This window comes from Chenopodium quinoa, unplaced genomic scaffold (assembly GCF_001683475.1).
Source record: "Chenopodium quinoa cultivar QQ74 unplaced genomic scaffold, ASM168347v1, whole genome shotgun sequence".
Lineage (NCBI taxonomy): Eukaryota > Viridiplantae > Streptophyta > Magnoliopsida > Caryophyllales > Amaranthaceae > Chenopodium > Chenopodium quinoa.
The window spans coordinates 10,489,364-10,514,412 of record NW_018743292.1 but is presented as its reverse complement, the minus strand read 5'-3'; the positions used below and the strand labels follow the sequence as shown (position 1 = coordinate 10,514,412).

General features: G+C 33.7%; 2 protein-coding genes and 1 pseudogene across 2 annotated transcripts; 1 reads left to right on the top strand and 2 right to left on the bottom strand.

Annotated features, from left to right (window-relative positions):
• Window positions 1–5,410: 5,410 nt before the first annotated feature.
• LOC110735938 (zinc finger MYM-type protein 1-like) lies at window positions 5,411–12,556 on the bottom strand. Its single transcript, XM_021916111.1, has 4 exons — window positions 12,461–12,556; window positions 12,025–12,037; window positions 8,100–10,093; window positions 5,411–5,623 (listed from the first exon to the last, which is right to left on the bottom strand). The coding sequence occupies exons 1-4, from the start codon at window positions 12,554–12,556 to the stop codon at window positions 5,411–5,413; spliced, it is 2,316 nt and encodes a 771-aa protein (XP_021771803.1).
• Window positions 12,557–12,744: 188 nt separating this feature from the next.
• Window positions 12,745–15,905, bottom strand: LOC110736978 (annotated as a pseudogene).
• Window positions 15,906–16,490: 585 nt separating this feature from the next.
• LOC110736977 (DNA damage-binding protein CMR1-like) lies at window positions 16,491–21,476 on the top strand. Its single transcript, XM_021917321.1, has 5 exons — window positions 16,491–17,156; window positions 18,145–18,871; window positions 19,592–20,022; window positions 20,575–20,673; window positions 20,950–21,476. The coding sequence occupies exons 1-5, from the start codon at window positions 16,825–16,827 to the stop codon at window positions 21,164–21,166; spliced, it is 1,806 nt and encodes a 601-aa protein (XP_021773013.1). The 5' UTR covers window positions 16,491–16,824; the 3' UTR covers window positions 21,167–21,476.
• The last annotated feature ends 3,573 nt before the right edge of the window (window positions 21,477–25,049 follow it).

Below are 25,049 nucleotides of genomic sequence, written 5' to 3'. Positions count from 1 at the left end.
AGGAATTTAACATCCCTAAAACTTTCCATATTAGACAAAAGGATTAGACGTAAAGCTTTGACGTACAATTTCATTCTATTGTTCTTAGCTTTATTTCTAATCCTATTCTAGTAATTCAAAGTCCAAAACAAGATGCGAAAGTTCTACCTTTTTGACCAAGGCGTGAAGGTATAATCCCGAGGGTGATATCAATTTTTCTAACTCTTTAATTTCTTTCGATTTATATATTTTATTGAAGTTTACTAACCGTTTATTGATGATGTAGTTGCAAGGTTTCGCAATCGAATTAAGTAGATTTAATTTTTCTATCTTTCGTTTAATTAATTCTACAATATCTATTCTTCCTAGCATCATATTTATGATTTATTTTTAATTATTTGTATTATGTTTAGGCGTTCATTAATCTTGTTAGTATCATGCCTAGGATTTAATTAATAATTATTTATTATCATGTTTAAGATGCTTTAAATTCGTTTCTTTAATTATTATTTAGTTGCTTCCAATATTTTTTTATGCATGATTATTATCTAATCTATATGATTTATTCTATATTTGTTTTGATCACCTATATTGCATGTTTATACTACTACATTTGTTTATCTATATTTATCTATATTTGTTTTGATCACCTATATTGAAAAAAAGACACAAATTCATTTTTATATTACTACATTTTCATAGTTGGACCATGGTCCAGCTAAGCTAGATGCACCAAGGATCATGGTCCATCTAAGAATTTGCGTGTAGTAGAACCTGATGTATAAAAATAAACCTTATGTAATATGGCCCATTATCTCAATGTAGAAACATTGAAAATCAATCAGAATGTAATATGAATGTATGATGTATGCTCGTGTTACAAAATATTAATGTATATAGTTGGATACTTGGGTTTTTATTAGATTATTCATCCAAGATTATAAACGTATTACTCCAAGCTTTCAGAATATGATATTTCACCTCTAGGCTTTCAGAATGTCATAAACAACCCAAATCAAATACATTTATTATTTATTAAGCTTATTCCTAAAACAATAGCCAAGTTAAAACTACATCGATGAAGGACCTAAAGACTAAGAGACTGGAGATAATTGATCAATCATTCCAATCAAAGCTATTTTCTTCGTATTGACCTTTTTAAAACAATCCACTTAACATTCTCGCATTCCCATTTGAAATTACAATAGAACAATGTTGCTCTCAATTAAAAATTATAAAACCACGGACCTTAAAATGGAAGCAATTCCTCACCAAGATCATCATCACTAAATTTGCAGTGTAAAGTAAGGTCAATTATTCACTCACTTAAATAATTAAAGATGTTAAAACTGTCTTGATATCAAAAATCATTAAATAATAAAAAACGAACTATATTTATTCATTATTTTTTATCACGCTTATTCCTAAAATAGTTGCCGATGAGCTAAAAAGGACTTAAAACTAAATCGACGAGCTAGGGATCTAAAAAAAGTGGAGAACGACTATCATTTTTCCAAGGGTAACATTTAAAATAATCAGGTCTAACTAGACAAGGCCAAGTTGAATAGATATACCACCAACAAACAAACCCACATACTTGTGCATCTCTATCACCAACATATATATCAAACCACTTAACTTCCTCGTTCGCCCATTTGAAACTACAATAGTACAACGTTCTTCCCCACCAATCACTACGAAATGAAAATTGCCATGCTTCTTGATAATTAAGCACTTGCTCGCCAAGATCATCGTCCTCAGATTTGCAGTGTAAAGTAAGTTCAACTCCCTCGCCTAGATAATTAAAGATGGTTACATGCGTTTGGACGCCATTGCAAGTTGATGCAATTAAAGCAAGTGTAATTAAGGAGAATAATACTTGGGCTCTTGCTCTTACCATTATTATGTATATGATTTGGGAAGCAAAAAAAAATCAATGGAAACATGAAATAAAAAAAAGTGAGGTCTATTGTCTATATATTAAAGAACTCATGTTGGGAAGCTAAGGTTTATGAAACATGAACCAACTACCAAAGATGATTATTGATTCTTCATATTAATGATGGGAAAGAGTGAATGAAAAAATCATGTGTTCTTTATCTTTAATATATTGGGAGGAAAATATATAATCTATATGATTGTCTTTTATTGAGATATAGGAATGTGTAGGTTAATATCATATGATATTATTGTGAAAAGATATATGTGATCTATATTGTAATAGATTTAGGAAGTTTTAAGATATTTAGGAATACTAGTATAGTGCCGCGATGCACGATTTACAAATCATTATACTAATCTCATCGTATAATACAACATAAATAAAATTAATTCAATGATTATTCCTAAAGTAATAGACTCCTTTACATTAAAAAATTTAAATTATCTATGTGGGTTCCAAAAAAATTACTAATAAACTTAGAGTAACAATAGTATTTTAATTAAAATAACACTTTGTATAAGAAAGGTAGAATCATCCTTTTACATAACCGTAAAAGTTAGCGGTCTAGCGAGTTACAAAATCATCTGAAATAATTTTTCCATACAACACTTATTTAAGTAGGCATTTTAATAATTAATACTCATTTTATTTGTCGCACTCACCAATTTATCCACCCAAAATAACAAATTGTTTATTCTACCCACGAATGGGTATATTTTTCTCTAAGCATTGTGCCATGAACTATTACGCAATAGTCATATAACTAAATGAACTGATAACATCTAACTAAATATAGTTAGAAAATTGAAGAAGTACTCGAGTTCAGGTTCAAAAATGCTTACTTAAATTAGATAGTAAAAATGATTTTATCTCTTGTATTGATAAGTTACCAACGTTTATTAAAACGTCTAGTTTATCCTTGCTTAAGGAAAATTGGAAGGAAAACAGTAACACAATACGGTGCATCACGTAAAATACCCTAATTTTAGTTCACTAGATTACGTTTTGACACCAAAATATATTAATGATCTATTTTTTTTTACTTCGTATTGTTTTGTTGTGTTTATTGTAAATTTTGTAAATAAAAGGTTTTACTACTTTTACGCTATGCTTGTGATGATGGCGGCTTGGTTGTGTGGTGGCATTGGTGTATGGTGTGGTGGGCTGGTGGCGTGTTAGTGGTATGTTGTGGACAAAAAATGGTTATATGTTGGTATATGGACATAAAGTACGCTGCTTAGCCTAAAGCCGGTTACTAATAATTTAGCAATAGCATAGTGATATGCTCGTTACAAATACTAATTACTTTCGTATTAGTATCTTTTACCTTGCGTTGTTGCATTTATAAAAGTCTGTTCTATCAAGTTACTAATGATATTTTTTTCACTCGTGGTATTAGCTTATCTTATAAATGGAGTCCTAAAACTCTTCGTTCTTCACTCTTCAGATTTGTGATTGTATATTATGCAACCAAATGGATTTTTAATCTTTCCTCGGCTCCATACCAAAGAATTCTACAAGCTCAGCTTTTCTATCTATATGTCATACTCTGAGATAGCTTTAAAATGTATTACTGAATTGACCAAAAATTGGTTTTTTTTTTTTTTCTTGTCATACTCATTTTATATAGAGTGCTATAGTTGCAATAACTTTGATATAAATGGGGGTAGGAAAAATTTAAGCACATTATGTATAAACCATGTATCAAGAAGAGAAAAATAACACTTGCATAATGATATTTGTAATGATTGTCCTCCTTTTACCATTAATCCACATCTCTTACAATGGCTTTTGCATAGAGAGATATATAATGATGAAATGTATTTATTGCTTAGCTTATTTGTAAATCTTATTCATAAACAGTTGATTGCCACATGTTAAAATTACATTGACGAGGGACCTATAGAAAGTGGAGAATCATAACCTTTCCAAGCATAACAAGTTAAAGCACCAGGTGTAACTACACAAGGTCGATTTGAAAAAATGTACCACCAACAAACCAACCCGCATACTTCAGCATCTCTTTCATTTACATATATATCAAACCATCTAACTTCCGCATCTTCCCATTTGAAACTACAATAGAACAAAGTTGTTCCCCAAAAATTAGTATAAAATGAAAAATGCCATGCATCTTGATAATGAAGCACTTGCTCACCAAGATCATCATCTTTAGATTTGCAGTGTATAGTAAGGTCAACTCCTCGGCCTCCTAAACGTAAATAATTAAAGATTGTTACCACTGTCTTGAAATAATATTCATCGTGATCACCGTTGCAAGTTGATGCAACGAAAATCATTGTAATTATAGAGAATACTTGAGTCCTTGGTCTCACCATTATATTGAAGTGTTTATTTAGTAGTAATATAAATTTGATTGTGGAAGTAAATAAATCAATGTAATGGAAACATAAAACTTAAAAAAAGGTAAGGTCTATATGTACTTCATTTAAGGTTTATGAAACATGAACCAACTACCAAAGATGATTAAATCATCACATCAATTAATCAATGATGGGAAAAGAGAAAATTTAAAAAGCATTTGTTTTTTCCTTAAAATACTACGTATAGTTTTGTTTAATATAGTGGGGGTAAGTATATAACCCTATGGGTCAGGAGGATCAATGAGAGGTTCTGATTCGGTAGGGCCCTTCTCCTTACCAAAAAAGAAAAAAAAAGGTACTTCCTCCGTTGTTTTTATAGTTACAACAGTTTGACTTTTACACTATTTATATGTTTCACTTTGACTGACTTTGATAATTTATACTTAAGTAAAAATATAGTCATGTGGAATCTTGTTAGATTCGTCTCGAGTTATACTATTTTAATATCAAATGTTTATAATTTTTACATATTAATAATCAAAGATGTCAACGATTGAAATCACGCATCGACAAATTTGAAAAAAAAAATAAGTGTTGCAACTATAAAAGGTAAGAAGAAATAAACATTAGGAAGCCCTCCTCACGGGGGAAATTCCTAATGTGTCAGAAGAAAGAATAGAAAACAAACTAGAGTTACTACCAGTGGCGTTACCAGGATTTTCGAAGTGTGGGTTCGAAACTTCGGAAATTTGAAATCGTAATTAACAAAAGAAAAAAAAATATAATAATTAAATATTCAGTACATAAATAAGTTCAAAATATGGATTACAAATAGATTACACATAGGAAAATGAAAAGAAAAAAAAAAAAGACTACAGAAGCATTCTTCGAGTCTTCATACTTTGGAAGCGTTCCAATACATCATCATCACTAACTCTTGAAAATAAATCTCTCTCAAGAAAAGTGACTAAATTATCATTCAATAATTGATCACCCATACTATTTCACAACTTATTTTTTACGTATGTCATTGATGAAAACACTCGTTCCACGCTTGCAGTTGCAACCGGAAGGATCAATGCTAGTCTTATAAGCAAGTAAACTAAGTTGTAAGTAGTATGCTTATTTGTTTCAACAAGCATCATAGAAAGCTCATGAATACCCTTCAAGTCTCCAAACCTTGCATCTTGGCGCACATCATTAATATAAATTGAAGCTCATGACGAAGTGCAGTAATAGGAACCTCATCATCGTTAGGAGACACATGTTCTTCTATTGGAGGATCCCTTGAACTAGGTGAAGAACAAGTTGAAGACTTTTGTGACTTCCCGGCACGTTTCCAAAATGACTTTAAACTCATGATATATATGCTAGTCTGCTACATACACAAACAAACCATTTACAATATCAAAAATCTATATTCAAAATTAATTTAGCATCACCAAATTAATAATAGAAGCAACCTACTATTACTTCTATTAGACCACCATTAGTACTAAACAACAAAATTCAACACAAATGACAAATCCCAAGATTAATCCAACATCCATAATCCATCCAATCCAACAAACAAACAAAAGATAACACCAAATTCAAACAAATTCCAAATCAAAGTTAATAAATTAGCTTAAAAGCCAAAACAAATTACCTTGAGGGCTTGAGAAAAATCAGCAAGGTAAAACATCAAAACGAAGAGAAACAACATCACTGAAAGTTGCATTTTCCACCATTTACAATATCAAAAAGCTATTCAAAATATCACAAAAAAAATCCCCAAATTGAGAAGTAAATTACATTAGCCAAAAATAAATCCCAAAATTCACTTACCTAGAGTCCTAGACGAGTAGACACGGGCACACGGATGTCGGGCTGTGACTGTGACTTGCTGACTTCCGCCAGTCCGCCACTGGGTTGAGTGGTTGTGGCTTGTGGGTCTGCTTTGCTTCGCAGCTTCGAGCCTTGGCTAGTCAGCCTGCATTTGCGCCGGTGGGTTGCAAGAAAAGGAGGACGAAAGAGAAGAGAGAGAGGAAGAACAGGAAGAGAAGGAGGAAGAGGTTAGGGTTTTTCAATTTGGGGGAATGAGGAAGACTGGAAGAGGAAAGGTTTCGTTCTTCAGTGTTAGGAAAACAGAAAATGAAATTTTAAAAAAAAAGTGTGAGTTATGGGTTTTGAACCCACAACTCTTGTGTGATGGGAGCTAAAAATAACCACTGGGTTACAGCTTTACTTTTTGTCATATATTACACGAATATTCTATCTAAACCTATTTTGAATTTTTTTTTTTTTTTTTTTTTTTTTTTAAAAAAAAGTTTTTAATTTTGTTCAAAAAATCAATGGGTTCAATGAACCCACTTGAACCCATGCTAGTTCCGCCCCTGGTTACTACAACCATCAATATCCATACTACTATATACTAAATGGCCTACATTAACTATCCAATCCGCTGCGCGATTTGCCTCTCAGTAGACGTGCTGGATACTCCAATTGCGAAATCGAGAAAGGAGAGAACAAGTGTTTTCGATAATATGTTCAATCTGTCAAGGTACTACCCAAATGTCTTTTATTGAGTTGATGACTAATAGGTTGTCATCTTCAATTTCAATGTCCTAAGTGCAAAGGCTGCGCTATACATATGTATGCAACTAATGCAAGTATATATGCAAGTATGCAACCCACAATTTCCAAGCATATGCCTAATTTTAGAGCCACAAATTAAGCACAAGTCACAAATTTTTTACCAAGCTAAGTCTTCATTTATTAACAACTTCGTCAGGTCACTAGGGGAGGTGTCGAGGGCAATATGAGAGCACCCTAAAAAATACAAGGGCGGGCAGGTGTTGTTAGATTCATTAAAGTGTTATTAATGAGATATTTGCTAATTATATCACCTTAATAAACTTGCAATGTAGATCAAGTAGCATTTACATGATGGAATCAACAACTTTTCATTAAATATAGGTTTCACTCTTATAGATCTTGTTATGAAAATGTCATATTGATTGGATAAAGTTGTTAACTTATTCACAAAACTACCACTTAATTAGCATTTTTTGTTTATCTTGTTGATATAATGGGGCTTCATTGGGATACACTTGTACTACTTTTCATAATCATAAGGGTCTACGATATAATGTTTATATGTATGTAATGACTAAAAGATAAGATCATTATGAGCATAATCCTTTGCCCACCCAGTGGCGGATCCAGGATTTGATTAATAGGTGGTCCCATCATCGTCCATCGACCGCATAAAGTATCAAAAAAAAGTCAAAGCTTGTATAATGAACAAAAAAAAAATTACATAAAAAAGTTCATTCCATAAAGTAATGCAAATTCGTATTACAACTAAAAAATTATTAATTTTATTACAATTGCTCTCAACGAGTTTTCATATTTTGATAACGATTTACAATATCATCCATGCTAACATTCAAAAACAAATCTCTTTCTAAATAAGTAATCAAACAATCATTCAACATTTGATCTCCCATGCTATTACGCAATTTATCTTTCACTTGCGTCATTCCGGAAAATACTCTTTCTACACTTGCCGTTGCAACAGGAAGAATCAACACTAACTTCAAAAGTAAGTAGACTCGATCATGAGTTTCAAACTTTCCCGTCTCAACAAGTTTCGTAGAAAGTTCACTTAGACTTTTCAAATTCCAAAATCTCTCATCATTTCGAACATCAACAATAAAATTTTCAAGTGAATGTTCAAAAAATAATAACTCAGAGCTTGAAAATTCATCGGGATAAAATTTGGCAAGTTGAACTAACTTTCTTTTGTCAAAAGAATGAAATCGATTTGCAGGATTAAAGCAAGACATACACACAAGTAATTCCTTACTTACCTCGGGAAATCGATTTTCAAGTTCTTGTAATTTAAGATCAATGACACTTAGAAAAACTTCAACTCTAAAATGATGAAGATTAGTCACTTGTGGACCTTTACCTCTATACATTCTTCTCCCAGGAACCACATATCGCCCCTCCATGTTTGGAACCTCAATGCCATATTTAGCCATAAAAGAAGTGACTTTTTCCATATGTGAATCCCATCCTTCATCTCTCAATTTTTGCAAATTAGTCTTGGTTACATCAACCATGACCATTGCATTTACAATATCTTGATCATGTTTTTGCAATGCCACATTCAACGCATTTGTAATTCCAAATATATCAACCATCAAGTGTGCCACAAACACAAAATCAAATGACATCAACAAGTGTGTAATAGATTGTGCTTTATTCGAATCAAGTGTATCAGATACTTCTGCAATGGAATCAAGTGACAAAACTATTGAAGGATATAAATCAAGCACATTCAAAATGGTTTTAAAGTGAGATCCCCAACGAGTATCACAAGGTCTACATAAGCCACGTTCTTGATTCAAACCAGTTCCCGATTCAATTTCACCCAAAGATAATGCTTCTACAACCCCTTGACGTTGTTTTTCTCGAAGAAATTCTTTCCTCTTAGGTGAACCTCCCACAAAGTTCAAGAGAGGTGCAAGTACATCAACAAAAAGCCAACCACAATCTGAGTTTTTCTTAGCAAGTGCAACTTGTGTCAATTGAAGTTGATGAGCAAAGCAATGAACAAAGTATGCTTGAGAACATTCATTCAAAATTAGAGTTTTAAGGCCATTGATTGAACCTTGCATATTACTTGCCCCATCATAACCTTGACCTCGAACTTGAGAGAAAGTTAAAGAGTGTTCCATGAGTAATGACTCAATAGCAGCTTTGAGAGTCAAAGAACTAGTATCAGGAACATGCACAATACCAAGAAAACGCTCACACACTTCCCCCTTTTTATTAACAAATCTCAAACAAAGTGCCATTTGTTCCTTATCGGAAACATCGGCAGATTCATCAGCAAGAATAGCAAAAAATCCACCATCAAGTTCTTCCAATATTGCTTTAGTTGTTTCTTTAGCACAAGCATTGATTATATCTTTTTGGACACTTGGAGAAGTAAGTTGACAATTACCAGGGGCCATTTTAAAAACAACTTTGGAATACTCAGGATCATGGTTTGAAAGAAGAGTTAATAACGAAAGAAAGTTACCTCTAGACAATGAACTTTCCTTTTCATCATGACCACGAAAAGGCAACCCTTGGAACAATAGCCATTTAATGGTTTCAATTGAAGCTTCTAATCTCTTACGATAGGCACTCATGGTTTCCGTTGTTTGTTTTGATAAAGCGGTGGCAATGCTACTCATTTGATTCATGAAAAAGTTCATAGCAATCACAGCATTATTGTGAGCACTCTTGTGTCCACCAACATGCTTTACAATTGTGTCTCTTCTATTCCAACATCTGAAACCTCCATTAACAAAAGCATCCACTCCCGCTGTGTTACCATCCTTAAATAGATAGCAAATGAAACAAAAGGCAGCATCTTTCTCAACACTATACTCAAGCCATGTTGGCCAAGTATCAAACCAATTAACGTTAAATCGACGTTTTTTCGGCCCAAAAAGTGTTTGAGGAAACGCATGATCTTTAGCTTGACATGGCTTTCTTTGAATGTATGTTCTCCGCACTAAATCCCTATCATCGGGATGAAAATCACACATCCTTCTTCTTTTCCCGGGGTCTTGTGGAAGATTAATAATATCAAGTGCACTTAACCTTCCTTCACCAATTTGAGCACTAGGATCCGAACCACCTTGGGGAAAAGATTGCCCATCTTCATTTTGAGGGAAATTGTGAGATGGGGAAGAATGTTGTTCACTAGCATGATGTAAAGGAGAACTTGGTTCACTTTCTTGAAAGGGTAAATCATTTTGTGGAGGAGGAGTATCATTTTGTGGAGGAGGAGGATTTAGAGTACACACTTTTTTAGTAAAAAAACTTGAAATATCTCGAGTTGTTTTTCTTTTCATTCTGATATTGAAGTTAAATGTTGAATTAGATAAATCATACAAGAAGGTAGGGTTCTCTCAAAGTTAATAAAACTAATAATATTATCAAAAGAACGCTCATTAACCTCAATTTCAATCCATCCTTCAACCCCAAATCTCTAAATTAGCAATCACCATTCTCAATAGCTAATAAGCAAGTTGGACAACTATTATCATTTATCAATTAAACAGAAATAATACTATAAAATAATAGGGCTCAAATGGTCAAATATCGGCCACAACTCACATTCACAAATCACAACATTCAACCACTAATAAAATCATACAGATAATCAAGTGACGATAATCAAGTCATAAGATTCAAGCTCTAATAAAGTCATACAAATAATCAAGCTCTAATAAAATCAAGAAATTTCACCAAAAAAAAAAAAACAACTCATACAGTAAATTCGTGAATCGTGATATACATATAATCTGATAATTTTGATAATTAAACATTTAAACTGATGATTTGATATAGAATCTAATCAATTTGCAATGTAATTATGTAAATTAAAAGTTTAAAACTAACCTCAAAACAAAATTGAATTCACGGAGTACGGAATGAAGACCTCACACTCACGCCTGAGCAGAGCCTTGCTGCGGTTGCGGGACGCCGGGACAGACGACTGAAGTTGCTGGCGAGGTCGGCGACGGGGTTGCTGGCCAGTGGTTTTGCTGCGGTTGCGGGCAGTGGACTGAACTAAGTCTCACGCTGCTCTGTTCTCAGTCTTCTCACGCTACGCCTCAACGCCGCTAATAGGACGCCGCGACGGTGAGAAGGAGCAAGAAAAACGGCTGGTGAGGCGGTGAACGGCGACGGGGTTGCTGGAGTTTGGGGATTTCGATTTAGGTGAGTTTGGGACTTAGGGTTTTAATTTGGGGGAATTGGGGTTCTGACTTATGTTTTCATTCTAAAGCAAAAAAAAAAAAAAATTGTGAGTAATGGGATTTGAACCCACGTCTCATGAGTGGTAGGATGGGAAAAAAACCACTAGGCTGCAAGCTAAATCCTTAATACATAGTGTTTTTTTTTATATATAATAATAGGTGGTCCGCGGACCCACTATGACTACACGTGGGTCCGCCACTGTGCCCACCTTTGATTGCATTACCATTAATCCACTTCTTTCAATAGGCTTTTGCAAAAAGAGAGAAATTGATCAATTACACTTATTATTACATATTAATCGTATTCCTAAAATAACTTCCTATTAATCTTATTCCTAAATTAATTTCCAAAATATCACTCATGGAATTACATCGACGATGGGCCTAAAGCAACCAGAGAACTATAAGTACTCCAAGGGTAACATCTAAAAGTATCATCTACAGCTAGGCAAGGTATAGTTGGACGAATGTACCACGTACAATTTGTCTCACACACTTTAAAATCTCTTTCATAAACATATATATCAAACCACTTAACTTCCTCGTCTCCCCATTTGAAACTACAATAGAACAACGTTGTTCCCTAAATATTAACATTAAATCAAAATTCCCATGCTTCCTTATATCCAATCACTTGCTCATCAAGATCATCGTCACGCGATTTGCAGTGTAAACTAAGGTCATTTCTCTCACCTATATAGTTGAAGATAATTACATGTATCTTGGGATCAAAAGCATTGCCATGGCCAATGCAAGTCGATGCAGTAAAAATTATTGCATTTAAGGACAATACTTGAGCCCTTGATGTCTTCATTGAATCCAAGAATTTTTATTGAAAACTAATTTTCATAGCAAAGAAATTAATGGAAACATGAAGATATAATTTTAAAAATGGAGGTTGTAAGAGGTCAATATATATTAAGGAGAGTACTCATGTTTGAGAAGGTTAACGAAACATGACCCAACTACATACCAACTAAATAGACCTGCAAAATATAGATAATTTTGATCAAATACACTTATTAATCTTGCTCCTACTATCCAATAGATCACCCTTGAAATTACATCGATGAGGGTCCTAAAGAAGACGGAAACTTAAGAGTATTCCAAGGGTAACATACATAAACAACGGGTGCAAATAGGCAAGGGCCAGTTGGTAAAATAAACCACGGGCAATGCATCCCGCAAACCCTCACATCTCTATTGTTAAAATATATACTAAACCACTTAGTTTCCTCATCTGCCCAATTGAAACTACAATAGAACAATGTTGTTCCCCATATATTCGTAGAAAATGTAAAATACCATGACTCCCTAAAATGAACCACTTTTTCTCCAAGATCGTCATCCTTGGATTTGCAGTGTAAAGTAAGGTCAATTCTCTCACCTATATAATTATAGATTATTACCTCTGTCTTGAGTTCAAGAGCACCACGATCACCATTGCAAATTGTAGCAGCAAATATAGTTGCCATTGAGAATACTTGAGCCCTTGATCTCACCATTGAATCCAAATATTTTTAACTAAAATTTGATTTTTTGGATGCAAATAATCTATGGGAAACATGAAATATAAAAAAGGGACATCGCAAGAGCTCTAAATACTTCATATATCATACAAAGTATTAAGGAGAGTAAGGTGACGAAACATGAACTATCAAATAAGATTGATTCATCAGTGATCAGGGGAAGAGAAAATGAAGAAAGCATGTATTCATTTTGTTGAGAATGGTTTTCTTTTTAACATGCTAGAGAGGTAAATATATAACAAGCAAATTTAAAAGATAATACCATCGCAAGAAAGAATTTCCTGGGCATGAAGGCTGCTAATGTAAGTGCATGCAACCCGCAAAGTAAGCACAAAGTCACAAATTTTGTACCAAGTCTTCATCATCAACAGCTTCCTCAATAACATTGATGCAAGAGCCAATAGACATCCCCTTAGACATGGCATCAGCAAGTTTCGCTCGAGCTTCTTCATGGCGGCGTAAGAGAAGGATAGTATTCAGGACTGCCCATCTCAACTGTGAATCCGCTTTCTTGTGTGTGAACCCCAAGCTCTTGAGCAAGCCATCCAACTTTTCAGAAGGAAAAACAATTCAAACGTTAGGAAAAAACAGATATAAACCCCAATAGCACAATAAAATCAAGGTTTATGAGTTAGTTTGATTTAGGCTAACAGGATCTGTTTAATTTAGGCCAACAGAATTTTACTGTGTGTTCATGAAGGAATGACAAATGCATAACAGTAAAATCGGGGGCACTTTGTTCACTAAAGGGGGGACTTTCAAGACCAATAGGGGAATCTAAGACATGATGATTAAATCAATGAAATGACCAGATAGATGAGTAGGATGAACCTTGTTAATATCAGCTAAACCTCCTTCTGCATATCCATATAATAAGTACTCTGTTGCTACACCAGCCAATGCTATACATGAGAATCTGTTCAGCATCTAATCAAAGACATAATACTGTCATAATCATAAGTAGTTTCCTGTTAATTAACATGAGGTTTCTCCAGAGAAAATTAAGTACAAGGGAGCCTCATAAAAGCTTGCACCAAGAAGAGACCATACCGTAGATGACATTTTCCCTGCGTTGGTCTGCAAATTACAGTCACAAATTGATTCAGAATTTCAAATTCAAGCAAACAAAGCTCATAAAAAATAAGCACGGAAAAGACGTTCAAACGTACCAAAGCATAAGCTAGTTGGACAAGCTAAGACAGTAAGACATGATAGTTCAGAGAGAGTGTTAAAGGGAAGAGAACTCAACAGGTCATAGAGAGAATAACTTACTTCCTCGACAAACTCAAAGTCAACAAAATTTGTTCCTGCTTGAACATTGAGAGACCCTTCTTTGCTCAAAGCTTCTAAACTCGAAAGTGTATAACTTTTTGGAAGGATGCCAAGCAAGTAGGCAATCAAAAAGTGTCCAGCTTCATGCTGCAGTTGAAAATTGATCTTGTGGTCAACTCAGGGATAGCAAAAACTTTAAGTGTGACGAAAACTAGAAAAGGCCACCCTATAAGGAAACATCTACCATATTTATACATTTAAAGATAACAAATCCAATAAGACAACACGTATTAGCTCCAGGAAACGAGAAAATGAACCATGTGCTTACTTGAATAACCCGGTTGTGGTACTTTTGACTGATGGCATGGCCAATCGTATCAAGAGCCAAGCCGGAAATTCCTCCACCAAAAGAAATCTGTTAGAAGCCACAGATTAACACATTGTTTAAATGATTCAAAGCATTTCTCTAAGCACAAAAACTTAATACAGTGACTCAGTCCATGAACAATATTTTCATGAGCCTCAACCATTAATGTAGGAAAAAATTTCTCAAGTTTGACAAAGGAAAGAAAAAAAAAAGTTACCAGATCCAATGTCCACAAGAACAACAATCCCAAAGAGATATAAAAGAGTTGCTAGGGGCTAAGTTCAAAGGCGTTCCAAGCAGCAACACCACCTAAAACCGCAGCAATCTGCAGGTTCCTTTCAATTGAACCAAGAGTCGTGTCCACAGGCGACAAGAGAGAAGCAGCTTCAATTCCATTCAGCTTTAATTCATCCAAAGTATACAGTCTCTGAGGCACCTGCACTGCACATCACACTTCCACTTAATAACACAATACTAAAGTCCAAATCCATAACATCTCAACTTCGAGACAATAATCATGTCTGTGTAGGGATCCAAACATGTCTGTCCAGAAAGCACTTCATAACATTGTTCAAATTCAAATTGTTCTAGGCTTCAAACACTCACACCCTTATCCAATGTATCATGTCAAGAGTCGGACAAAGGCCATACGGGTTACTGAAGCTCGACACAAAGATTCACATGTTCAAAAGCTTGAAATTAATGCAAGTAATACATGTGTCAATGACATATCTACAGAACCCCCAGCAGACAAAACCAAATTGAACTAACAAACTCCATGTTGAAGGAACATTAAAACTTAAAAGTCTATCATGAATCCCAATCTATTTATTATCAGGAATTCAACCTACAAAGTCTGAGGTTAAATTGGAAACACAAATCTTTTGCAATCTCATCTTTAATTAATCATAATCATATAGAGCAGCTCCATCCAATTAACCTCAAAGATGTACAATTTATACAGTATGATTGAAAATAAAATCCATTTTTTATAATGGACAAGATTCCATCTTTTTAAAAATTACACAATTTTGTTACACAGCATAGATATATACCATCATAGTTGTAGAATATAGGGAGGCATAATCTTGATTTGTATTGCACATTAATCTCATACACCAACCAGACAATTAATAGTGAATGAAATAATCAAAATCTTCAGCAGAAATTAATTCTTACAAAATCATAGAAAAATCAAAATTTAGAGAAACCCAATAAAAGAAAACAAATTAATTAACAAAAGGGTAATACTGAATTGAATTCATAATGATCAAATATAGTCGAAGTCATAAAATTGATTTAGATAGAGGGTAAAAAAGAACCTGGCGAGCAGCGCCGAAGCAGCGGAGGCCACCAGGTTGGGTAAGGGACTGTTTTGACAAGAGAAGGGCGGCTCTTTCATCGCCTTTGGCTAATTCATTGTCGAGTTTTTCCAAAACTCGCTTTCGAACATTAGCACTTCCTCTGGTTTCTGAGGTGGGGCCACATGTTATTGTGAAGTTTATTAGAGTACATGACATTGTGAATCCCATTCATTCGTTTCGTTTCGATTGTTTTCTTCAGGCCATGGTGATTGCGGGTAGAGTAAGACGACTTCTTGGTTTATCCACAAGACCAGTAGACCACAATAGATAAAAGGCCAAATTAGGACTACTTCTGGTTCTAACTGATTTTAACCATCTTTGCTGCCCAAAAAAAAAAAAAAAAAAAACACTTTTACTCTACGAGTACTAGTCTAATTGTATTTTTTTTTACTCTTGTGTTTCTCAGTTTGTTTGCAAATAATACGGTGTAATCATGTACGATTGTAAGTGTTACTCGTAGCATCATTTGAAATTGGAGGTGGTATATTGTTTTTAATTTTCCTTTTTTATTATGTGTGTTGGGCAATGATCCCTTTTTATACGGAGAAGTTCATTTTTATTTGGTGATTGTTTTGGGGCAAGTAGTATACTCTTTATCTTATGCCCAACTATAAATACTCCTTTATGAAGCTTATTTATTTTGACTTTTGAGGTGCCTTTTGCCGTGAAATTGGATGAGCAACAAAAAAGTCCTTTGTTGGCTCACTTGTAAACAATAGAATGATATTGAGAGAAAGAGAAAAACACATAAGGTTTTCAAAGTGCAGCTACTTCATGTTTTACAGTGCGAGTCTCAAAAATTACCTCTGATAAAAGCTCATTATCATGGTCCGATTTGGTCCAATTTTGACCACCTGTCAAGACATCAAGGGCTTCATCTTCAATGGTGTAATTTGTCCTTTGCTGCTACGGTTTGTGAGCTATAATTACTATGCAGAACTCTGTTTTCTAGTGACATTTTCTTAATTTCTTTCTTTATAGATTAGCTCGTATGAATGTTTTTTTTTTTTTGTGTTCCACCTGGTTCACCCTTTGGACTAATCCGGATTTGAGGCTCAGTTCTGAGTGGTTAGGTTTCAATTCCCTTCCAATTGTTATTGCGGGGATCGAACACGCGATCCCTCCTACCCTGTGCAGCCTCAATCACCACTACATACATTAGTTAACATCCAAGAAGCCTGATGTGTGATATGTAAACTAGTGAGTAAGCTCCACATGTATGTCCATTTACCCATCCACGTATGTCCATAATCAAACATCCCAACATTTACTCCGTATTTTTTTTTGTTAAAAAAAAAAAGAAAGAAATAAAGAAAAACAATTCCCGCCAGTTACATTTTCCCGCAAAAACAACACTTATACAACCCCTCCCCAAACAAACCGCCGAAAAAAGCCCTAAAAACTCAAACCCTTGTCTTTCTCTCTCCTCGCCGGCGGCAATGGCGGCGTCAGATCAAATGACAGAGTACGAACGCAAGCGGCTCGAGAATATCAAGCGCAACTCCCAAGTTCTGGCTTCTCTCAAAATTCACTCTCATGTTGCCGATCTTTCCGCCACTTCCAAGCGTTTTAGGTCTTTCTCTCTCCTTTGATTTTTAATTTATTGCCTTTTTTGTCGATTTCTTTGGATTTATGCTATTTGATGAATTTTAGATGTTTAATGTACAGTCAGGAAAGTTGGTGTATCTTTCAGTTTAATTGAAAGGTTACTGATTCAGCAATTGCAACGCGTTTATTGAACTTCAAATTTGAAATTGCGGTTATTTTCGGTTTTGTTGAATTTGAAGTTCTTTTTTGTTGCTGCCATTTGTCTGTTGATTTATTTGGTTATTATGCTTTTTGGTGAATTTTGTACTCCGTAGTTTAATTTGCATGTTCAATGAGGAAAATTGAAGCCGTTTTTAGTTTAATTTAAAGGAAAGGTAACTAATTAACATTTAAGTAATTGCAACATGTTTATTGAACTTGAAATTGCTATTATTTTCGGCTTTGTTGAATTTGGATTTTTTTTCAAATTGATGTTCATTAATTCTGTTTTTGATTGTATGATATTTCTGTGATAGTTGGATTAATAGAAATGTTATGTATTTCCTTCGGCCCAAAATTAAAGGAATTGTGTTGAAATAACAAGCTTTTACATCTTTATCATGGTGCAAAGTAGTTTTCTTGTTGGTTATCATTGTGGGAAATTTGGATAAGTTAAACATTAGCAAAGTTAATTTAGAAAGTGTAGTACTTTTTCTTTTTATTGTTATAATCTAAATTAGAAATGTGACATGTTTTAGATTTGATATGACATTAAATCTAAGTGAAATACAAATACTTACGCAATATACTCACTATTGCAAGAAATTGAATTATACAAGTATTAGGTAATACTACCTCTGTTTCAATTTGCAACGATTTGACATAAAGTGTGAGTACAAAATGTCTCATCATTGCAAATAATATGAAATGAAGGTAGTACTAGTCTAAGTTTCTCTAGCTGGGCTATGGTAGGGGTTATTAGTATTTTGTGTGGTTTGTATGGGTTTTAATATGTGAAATGGTATATATCACAGAGAGGAGAAGTCATACAAGCAGAGCTCTGAGAAGAAGCCCAAGCCTGATAGTAGTCCAGTTGTGATTCGTCGTTCCCTTCGCACTCGAGGAAAGCCTCCTGATTTGTCTGGCCTATCTGAAGGTTCTATTGATTCACCTGCTAAACCCTCTAGGCTATCCAGGTCGCCCGAATCAAATTTTGTGCCTGTGGAGGCTCCTAGTATGGAACAAGCCTATGAGGGGAAAGGTTCACCCCTGGCTCTGGTAAAAAAACTCACTAGACTTACAAGAAAGATAAAATCAGAAAATGAGGATGACCATTCACAGTGTGCCAGAAAGATAAAATCAGAAGATGGGGATGACCATTCACAGTCTGCAAGAAAGATCAAATTTGAAGATGGGGATGACCATTCACAGTCTGCCAGAAAGATAAAATTAGAATATGAGGATGACTATTCACAGTCTGCCACGAAGTTTGAAAGGGTTAAGCTGGAGGAGCCTTTTGCTCCACTCTCGCTGAAGTTAGAATATGATAACATAGCCCGTGTTGTGCCAGGGAGGATATTTTCTGTTCAGTTTTTTCCGACAACAGAGATGACTATGGTTGTTGTAGGGAACAAGTTTGGGCAATTGGGATTTTGGGATGTTAAACCACAAATGGGGGAGGAAAAAGATGTGATTCATCTTTATAAACCACACTTGGCTCCTATTTCTGGGATTTCTGTGCACCCTTTTGCTCTATCAAAGGTAATCACTTGGCATTAATGTATTTTATTTGGATTAACAACATGGTCATAGTTATCAATTGTTAGTCGTCAGTCTTTTGTAATTCCCATCAATCCCTTTTTCATGCTTGATTTAAGGTTCAAATCTACTATTTTTAGCCATAAAATGTTTTACTCATATTTTTTGTTAATGCATACATGCTATCGTAGAGTGTGTTTCTAGATTTCCAACATAACCTATTATATATTCTGTTTTTTCAACCAGTTTGTAGGCTTTTATCTTGTCTATTGGAATTTTTTTGCTAAGCTTGTGTTGTACTTAAAGGCAGAGTTATTCATCTGTATTCTGATTTGGGATCTTCAACTTTATCAGTGTTTGAACCCTGTCTGTTTTGTAATGGTTTTTGATATTTTTTTCCTTCTCATCCCTGCACATTATCTATCTATAAGGGAGATACCATGAAAAATGCAGACACCATGGATGTAGCTTAACCAACTTCTTCTGAAATTTTGTGCAATTGTTTCTAGTAAAGGGAAAATATAAATTCCATGTTGAAATTTTAAATTTGTGCTTCAATAAAATGATATCATGTTGATATTGCATACATTGTATGTTTGAAACTTGAACCTTTGACTTTTGACTGATCTTTGGGATGATTTGTGTCATTCTCCGATTCTGTATTTCAATTGAGTTTTCTTCATTTGATTTGTTGATTTGGTAATGATGTAAGTTTGTGTGCAGGTATACTCTAGCTGTTATGATGGGTTTCTACGGATGATGAACATTGAGAGGGAGAAGTTTGAACTTGTATGCTCGAGTGCTGATGGGTCTTCTTATTATTCACTTGCACAACAGCCACAGGATGTGAATACTGTTTATTTTGCTGAAGGTCCAGGGGGTCTAAATATGTTTGATGTAAGAGTGGGGGAAATCTCGTCCTCTTGGCCATTACATCAGGGAAGGATAAATTCCATTGATTTTAGCCCATCAAACACCAATTTCATGGCAACTAGTTCTACAGATGGATTTGCTTGTCTATGGGATCTAAGAAATATGAAAGTCAAAATCGAGGATAAACATCCTGATCACAAAGCTATGTGGACTGTCAAGCATACACGAGCTGTACATTCTGCTTATTTCTCTCCATCTGGTCGTTGCCTGGCAACAACAAGGTATTTGACCATTATGTTAATTGTTTACTTAGTTATAACAACTTTTTCGCAAAGTATTCTAAATTTTTTATATTTCATGCTTTAATTCTATTATGTGGAGATATTATGCATTATGTTGGCACAAATGCTATTTATGCTGTTAATAAATGCTGCGACTCAGTAGCTGAAAGCTAATTGACATCTCTACTGAAAACTTGTCCTTGTACTTAGTTACATATTTAAAGGTTATCCTGTCTGATTTGCAAACATTTTGGCTTCCCTGATGTTGGAAACTCGACTTAACTTTCTTTTTTGTCAGATTAAAGGTCTCTTCCCGATTCTTGTCTCAGGAAATTAGCTGAGTTTTGAAAAATCCCTGTTGTTATTCCATGGAGTCATGGACCATTAAAATTTAGCTTTAATACTTTGGTTTGTTTGAGTGTATGACTTGGATGCCTGTTTTCTGGAGCAAGCTGTTTTATGAAAGTGTCAAGTACCTTGTTAATCTTGTCAGCTTTGGATAATATTTGTTGCTCCTTCACTTCTTATGTCTTTTTTTTCTTCCCTGTGCAGTGTGGATGACAATATTGGTGTGCTTACCGGTGTAAATTTTGAGGATACATACATGATTCCCCATGATAATTGGACGAATAGATGGATTTCTTCTTTCAGGTATAACATTCTTTCTATCAGTACTTCAGTAGAATTGCTTGTTTTAAAAAGCAACTCTTTTTGCTGTACATTTGCAAATTTTGCCCATAAGCTGATATATATTAATTTGCGTGATATGTGTTTATTTGATGTTTAGTAAGTCCATGCATGATGCATTAACAGAAATTGACTTTTCTTCATGTAACTGCTGCAACCTGTCCTTTCCCTACTTGTATTTCAAATCATTAAAGGTAAAATTCTAAGTATATGAACTCTTATGCTGTGTGATTTGAGCAGGGCTGTATGGGGCTGGGATGATACACATCTTTATATTGGAAATATGAAAAGAAGAGTCGATGTGCTATCAGTGACACAAAAAAAGACGGTACATTCATTGGCAAGCTCTCATATGTCTGCTATTCCATGTCGGTATCATGCTCACCCCTGCAATGTTGGGATGCTGGCTGGTGCTACTAGCGGCGGTCAGGTTTACATATGGACAGCATCTTCATGAACAACCTTGTTCAGAAATTTTGTACGTAATCTGTTTGTTGTAACTCATGGGACTATGGGACAATTCCTGTGAATGATGATCTGCTGTAACAAGCACAATGCCCGGTTAGTATTAAGTTATAACCATTGTTGATTTTATAGGGGAATTTGTTTCTGTATCTTAATTCCACTAACATATTGTTGTTTGCTAAACGAATCTAAAGAAAGAATGTTAAATTAGCAAATTCACTAACAATGTTCCACATTTGTATCCATCTTTACATTTTGATTTCAATTTCGTTGTATATAATTGGTCCATTTTCTTAATTAATGGAGTCAATGGACTGAGTATCCAATCTTAAAAATTGACTTTGACTTTGAGATATTTTAAAAATAACTATGTACTTTGTATATGAAAAAGCTTGGCCTAGTAGTTGGGAAAATAGTTGGTGATTTGACTTTGAGATCTCACGTTTAAGTCTTCTCTTATGCATATAAAAAAAACACTATAGCGGAAAATAGATACTCTGTAGGTTAAACATAAAGTGTACCGATACACGTTTCTTATCCCCTCAATGAGCTTCAAGATAAAACGATAGAAACCAATAAAAAAAAAAGGATGAAGGAAAGCACTAATAATAGTAAACACTAATCGCATTAGTATTTTATATGATGGGTAGAGCACCAAAGTAGGTCTAGTGTGTAGTCTCTTTGATACTACAAACTTTGCTCATTAGTACAGCATTTCTTTTCTGAAAAAACGTGGCTAAAGGACACTGTATAAATTCTTTCGCAAAAAACATAGCATGGCTTATCTCATAAAGTAATTTTATTTTTTAGTGCTAGGGAACTATAATGGCACATGCACAACAGCACAAAGTTTTGTTAAAGATAAAATACAAGTATCTCTTTTTCAAAAAGCTTATTACAATTTTCTTCATTTTTGTAAAATATAATTGGAATAAGGCTGTTTATGTAATCATTTGTTTTAACTGTTATTAAATCTGGTAATTATTCCATGTTCCAAACTGTTTGATCTACTAGCGTATTGAGTCACGAAAGACAAATAATGTTGACTGGTGTTTTATGACTTTGATCACTGAATACAGAGTACCATCCTAAACCTATTGATCAATTGAGTTAGTTGGTATCCAAATGTTTACAACTGTTTGCGAACTTATCTTTTTGGGCTCCAGCTAAAGGAGTCCCTAGTTGGACCCGATCAAAAACGCGCTAGTCCAATAATTGGTGAAGAGGTACACTCTACAGAGCCCAAGATGGATAGATCATCGCTACTTCCACTTCCACCATAGACCTACTGGCTATGTTACCATCAATGAATTTTCAGAATGGTCCATGCAAACTATACGGAGTACTGAGTAGTACTCTCTAGGTCTCATATTCTTCCTACTTCGTGCATTAACTTATTAAATTTTGACGGTGAATTATTGTTTGTATTAAGGAGATATTATTAATTTTTTAATCGTATATTTTCTCTATTTTATTAAACTTGCAACACGTTAACTCATACGAGTATTATATTTTGATCAACTTTGACAATTTATAATTGAGGATTAATATATTCACGTTCGATTTTGTTAGATTAGTTCGATTTATACTTTCATAATATCAAATTTTTTTATTGGTTTTTTTTTATGATTAAAGATACCAATGATTATACTAATGCATATCGTGAATTGAGAAGTGTTATATGTAAAAAGAGATGCACGCTGAAAATGTATTGTTAAAATACGTAGTATTCATTTTTCATAAATTTAATAAAACGTAGTAGTAATAAATATAAAAATGGTTAATTATGTTTATTAATTTCATGCGGTGGAAACCATAAAGATTTCTATGTTAAAGAACGACTACTCCCTTTGTTTAAAATTTCTTCCCATTTTAACTACTTTTCTTTATTTCCTCGACAATCAGCATTGTGGAAATTGCAGCAGGGAGATCACACCTCTGCTTGGCTTCGGACGGTCCTTATTTCGGAGTTGGGTTTGACGATGAGCGCAAAGACTTACTATAACTTTATTATAGTGGAGTGGGGACCCAAATTGTATCTCGGCTTCCTACTAATTTTTTATAGGTTGTATGACTTTGTCTATTTTTGAGATATAAATTATTATTATTATTATTATTATTATTATTATTATTACTATTATTACTCGTATTTACATAGTGCTTTTTATTCTTGAATTAAATCAAAGTTGATACTATAAACCTTTAAAATTCTAATGGAACATTTTATTTGAAACCGAAGACGTAAACATAATTTAATTTACATATATTCAATTCATGAATATTATGAGAAAATAAAATAATACTTGTATTTTGAAAGAATTATATCTCTTAATATTATGAAGTATAGATTAATCGAGGATTTTTTATTGTGGATTCATATTAATAATAATAATTTGACAATGAATCCCATAGATAAACTATTTCATTGGTTCATTTATTGTTAAAATGACATCTATCAAAAAGAGATATGCATGTATTTGGATGATGTGACATAAAATAAAGTTCTTAACAATTTGTTTTATTACTATTGTCCTTATCTTCATGAACTTTTTAAAATTAAAAAAAAATATTAAATAAATAATAGAAAATAAAAATAAAATAAAATTGAAGTACAATTGGTAGTGGTATGGTAGTAGGTCCACATATGGTTAGCATGTGGAGAACAAAATTTACTACCATTTGATTTTTTGATTGCTCGTTTTGGGTATTCTAGATTTGTACCTTTGTGGTTTATGATCATAAATCATTAAGTGTGTAGTAGCAACTAAGAAGGAGGCTATCACGTGATCTAGTTTAATCAATGATTCAATGGTGTCAATGTCACGTGCAGGCAATTAATTTTTGGGGTGAGCTGTAATTGAGGAGACAGTAAAAATCAGTTTCTTTACAGACTTTTTATTTATTTATTTTTTAAGCACTTGCACAATTGAACGATTGTACTAGAGTTATGAGTTTATGACCCACTTGGCCGGGAGCTGATACACATAGATTTAGTCTATGTGTACACATAGATTTAGTCTATGTGTACACATAGACACCCAATAGATAGAAGACAACTCATTATTTTATTATAATGAATGGGAGAGAGTTGAGCGGGAAAGTTAAGCGGAAGAAAAACTTAGTAATTCCCGCCTAAGAAGAGAAGAGCGTTAAAAATTTAATGTTGAATTAGATGAAAAAATTATGGCGCCATTTTCATGAAAAATATTACATCGTCACGAGCAAGCTATTTCTTTTAGTTTTGGCAACCATTTGTATGACAAAGGCAATGGAAGTTCAAGATGTTCCCATAATTAAAGCTAGAGATATTAAGTCAGGTAGTTAATCTTGTTGTTCGAAGCGTATTTCGGGTATCATTGAAGGAAATGTTGTAAAAAGCAATTGAACAGGTTGAATTCCTATAATTGAACGAAAATGTCTTATTAAATTTGATATATTTGATGAACTTAGTTTTTACAATGAATTACTCCACATATAATTGATTTTAAGTAATACGATCGAAGAAGATACTGTTTTCAGTTTTATAATGAATTTGTAATTGTTGTTAGATAAGTGGATTTGATATATGTCGATGCATTTGTGTGGGAAGATAAGGGTTTGTACTGTGTTGATTATCAGTGGTGGGTAGTAACTAGATTAAAAGATTAATAATGTATATGATTTAGCTTATTAGTGTATTTAGAAATTATATTTAAGTTATTTAAGTGAGGTGTGATTTTTTTTAGTATCAATTTCATTATAGTGGTTTTAAAATATGTATAATTTGCATAACTGAAACTTTTTTTTTTATTTTTTATGTTGTGTTAAATTGGGCAGGTTGTAAGAGGTATGATATTTCGTAGTATCAAATTCATTATTGATGTATCTGATAGTTT

What these genes read in the sequence shown, in the direction of transcription:
- LOC110735938 (XM_021916111.1), bottom strand. Translation starts at nt 12,556, where the DNA reads ATGGTGAGATCAAGGGCTCAAGTATTCTCAATGGCAACTATATTTGCT. An exon ending in TTGAAAATCGATTTCCCGAG is followed by an intron (nt 5,624 to 8,099) that starts GTAAGTAAGGAA and finishes TTGTGTATGTAG; the next exon opens with CAGACTAGCATATATATCAT.
- LOC110736977 (XM_021917321.1), top strand. Translation starts at nt 16,825, where the DNA reads ATGTCCATAATCAAACATCCCAACATTTACTCCGTATTTTTTTTTGTT. An exon ending in ACCCTTTTGCTCTATCAAAG is followed by an intron (nt 18,872 to 19,591) that starts GTAATCACTTGG and finishes GTTTGTGTGCAG; the next exon opens with GTATACTCTAGCTGTTATGA. An exon ending in AGATGGATTTCTTCTTTCAG is followed by an intron (nt 20,674 to 20,949) that starts GTATAACATTCT and finishes TGATTTGAGCAG; the next exon opens with GGCTGTATGGGGCTGGGATG.